Source organism: Buceros rhinoceros, unplaced genomic scaffold, assembly GCF_000710305.1.
Source record: "Buceros rhinoceros silvestris isolate BGI_N320 unplaced genomic scaffold, ASM71030v1 scaffold27439, whole genome shotgun sequence".
NCBI classification, from domain to species: domain Eukaryota; kingdom Metazoa; phylum Chordata; class Aves; order Bucerotiformes; family Bucerotidae; genus Buceros; species Buceros rhinoceros.
In genome coordinates this window covers 13,918-17,285 of record NW_010433693.1, presented here as the reverse complement: position 1 = coordinate 17,285, position 3,368 = coordinate 13,918, and the positions used below count along the sequence as shown (strand labels likewise).

The window sequence follows — 3,368 nt, the reverse complement described above, 5'->3', positions numbered from 1 at the left end:
GCTCTGCAAAGCATGGGAGCAGGGCAGGAAAAACCACCAGATCATGTCGCTCCAGGGAGAGGCTCAGTCTCGCTGCATCTCCACTGAAAGTCTGCTGGGTACAGCTGAGCATGGTCAGAGCAATCTTAGACCCAGAAGTGTCACTTTTTACTTAGCTCAGCTTATTTCCCATTCATGGTCCCAGCTGGTGGGAGCCACAATGACCAGCTCGTCCTGCAGGTCTAGGAGGCTCAGACCACAAGTACAGTCGTTTCTGCTTCCAAGTATTTTCTCCTACACTCCATCCCTAATTCTGAGAACAACATCAGAACAAATATTGGCTGCTTTGGGATATTCTGAATTTGGGATACTGGGCAGCAGCAAAGCGACCGGCGAATCCAGCAGACCCTCTCTGACACACCCTGTGCTGTTAACACCGGTAGCGCCGAGGCCACCGGCCACCACCTACCATAGGCCTCCTCGATCAGGCTGCAGTAGGGGTTGATGCCCGTCCCGCTCTGGTTGGCCTCCTGCTCTCCCAGCCGCAGAATGTTCTCCAGGCCGTTGAGTGCCACCTGAACGATCTTGGAGTCCATGACCGTCAGCAGGTCACAGAGAGGCTTGATACAACCCAGGTTCACCAGGTATCTGAGGAGAGACCCCCGACACCAGACACGTGTTCAGGATGGAGCAAGCATCACCTTTGCTCAGTTCGAGCAGGGGAAGGAGTCAAGCTGCCATAAGAAAAGCTCCCTTAAAATAGCCATTTACTGTCCAGCAAGGGTAATTTTTATCCACTTACTGCATATAAACCCCCTCTTGAGAAACCTGCTCAACTCCCACTGAAATGCAGGTGCTACTCAAGGCCACGCTGGAATTTCATCAAGTTCAGACATTTAATCTGGTCTAAAAGACCTAAAGGGGGAAGGAAGTAGCCTGGACCAGTTATCCTTACCCAGAGGAAATTCACGACCCAGCTACACTTTTTGCCCATGTCTCAGGTACTCTCCTGCAGCTCCTCCAAATCACCCCCTTGAAGACAAAGCCATGACTTCGCCTCCAAGGAGCTCCAGGCAGTACCTGATCTGTTCGGGAGTTCCTCCTGACGTGGCGTTCGTAATAGCCCACGCTGCCTCTTTCCTTGTGCGGAACTCTGCCTTCTGCAAGATTTCTATCAGCACCGGGAAAATGTTTGCGTCTATGACAGCCTGGGGAGAGAGAGCAGCGACAAGTGTTGGAGTTCCTTTCTGAAAGGCTTTAAGCACCTGAGAGCACCCTCTGCCTCCATTTTCCACTGCAAGAGACCTTTCCAAGCCGTGCCCTTCAGCCATTCCTCTGCTTTATTCCTCAGCCCAACCCTATTAACACACGGGATACTCGACTCCCCAGCCAGCCCAGTGGCAAACCCCATTACTGCAGCAGCACTGCAGGAACGCTTTCATCACTCAGCTGCCCTTGTATGTAGGTCATTAAAAGGGTAATTAAAACCCAGCCAGCTCCAGCTTTTCAAAGGGGCATCTCTAATTGAGCATGGAGGAACAGGGGCTGTAGCTGCTCTTATACCAACCTGTGGTTCTCATTCCAGGCCGCTCTCTGCTGGTACAATTAACAAGCTGTTTTTAGCTCATTCAGCAGATGGCTGGGAGCAGCCAATTTGCAAATTACTGCAGAGTAAGAGATGGGAAAAACCAACCGCTAAGTGTCAGAATAGAAAAAAACCTGCAGATCCTCAATGATGACTGTGGAGCATCAGGTGGTGACAGAGGGGGCTGTAGAAGACGGTACCTGTATCTGTGCTCTGTTTCCTGCTGTGATGTTTGATATAGTCCAGCAGGCCTCTTTCCTGATCGACTCCTTGGGACTGCTTAACAAATGAAGGAGACAAGGCAGGGCTGAACAGTTCAGAATCACCTTTGGGGAAAGAAAGCAGAAGTGAGATGGCTAGGATGGGCACGGAGCTGATCGGGCTGCATTTCCCTGCCAGCCAGCCGGGCCCCTCACCTGGGTCTGGATGTCATCCCCTGTCACGATGTTGCCCACCGCTCGCAAGGCTGGGGAGGCCACTTTGTAGTCATTGTGCCTGCAGCAAAAGTGATGCAAGGACAAAACCACATCTATCAGATCACAGGCACCTGGACAGGCAGAGGATTCTCTGCCCAGCATCTCTTCTGTGTTATTTCCCTAGAGCTCCACCCCACAGCACACAGAACCACGCGGTCCATTGACCACACGGCCACTGGATCAGCAGAGACTGAAGACAAGGCTGAATACAGGCAGTTTTCACCCTCTACATCCTAACTCCTTCCACTGAGTCACAGAGCTCACCTTTTACACACCCCTCCTGAACAAAGACATCATTAACCCAGTGAGAGCACCCAGAACCTCCCAGGAGAATTTGGGGCAAGTATCTCACAGTTGTACCAGCTCTGAAGGTGTTAAAGAGGCCCATTCAAACTGCAAACAGCAAACGTTTTTGTCCACACAGGCATCGGAGAAACAAAGCCAAGCTGACTTCTCCCAGTCACTCTTCCCAACTTTGATTTGCCCAGTAACCGGGCTTCCACGAGCCTGTTTGAAGTCTGAAAGCTCAAACCACTCTGCAGTCCATCCTTTCAGAGTTCAAGTGTCAGTCCAGTAAGTTCTTCCCAGTGGATGGAATTAAGGAGCATTCCAGCACTAGCAAACACTCAGCCTCCTCAGAAAGACAAGGCAGTAAACTACAGCTCGCAGCCTGCTTCATCTCCTCCTCCATCACTGCTCCAAAGCCAGCTGAGGTGCCCATGATACACCCCTGAACACACCAGAGGCATCAGGAGAGCTCGGATGGGTGTTGACAGGAACTTGCCCTCAGTCACACACCTCCCACATGCGCTGGGCTGAAGCAGCGAGACGAGATACTTACATTAACAGCTCTACCAGTCGCCGACACACTCCCGAGTCAATAACTGCTTGAATCTTCTCATTGGGGCCATCTGATAAGTAGGAAAGAGCCCAGCATGCATCTGCCAGCAAGTCAGAGTCACTGTTGAATAATAATCGGGACAACACTGGCAGGCAGGGAGACACCTACAACAACAGCCACCGCCCCAGGTTAGTCACGTTCTGTCCAGGACCACCGCATCTGCACGCAGAGGCCACACGGCTGTGCTGACTGGCAAGATACCAAGCCTTGGACGCCCGCAGGGTCAGCAGCTTCCTTGCTGGTTCACACACCTCATAATGACAGAGTCTGAAGGTACCTCAACAGCTTTACTGCTGAAGGAAAATTACATCTTGGGCCACATCTGGGCTCTGGAGACAAGGGCTACTGTGCACGCTACTGCTGGGAAGCTCCTCACACGTCTCACGCAAGCACACTGCGCCATTCCTTACTCTTCACAACTCTGAAC

General features: G+C 51.9%; 1 protein-coding gene across 2 annotated transcripts in view; it reads right to left on the bottom strand.

The window, feature by feature from the left end:
* Window positions 1-3,368, bottom strand: part of LOC104500544 (importin subunit alpha-7) — a 9,685-nt gene that overhangs the window by 1,212 nt on the left and 5,105 nt on the right. For both annotated transcript variants that reach the window (XM_010144205.1, XM_010144204.1), the window contains exons 8-12: window positions 2,882-3,045; window positions 1,981-2,059; window positions 1,765-1,890; window positions 1,060-1,187; window positions 449-627 (exon numbers count right to left, since the gene is read on the bottom strand). In XM_010144205.1, coding sequence (XP_010142507.1) covers window positions 449-627; window positions 1,060-1,187; window positions 1,765-1,890; window positions 1,981-2,059; window positions 2,882-3,045 — 676 coding nt within the window. The remainder of the gene's footprint in view (window positions 1-448; window positions 628-1,059; window positions 1,188-1,764; window positions 1,891-1,980; window positions 2,060-2,881; window positions 3,046-3,368) is intronic.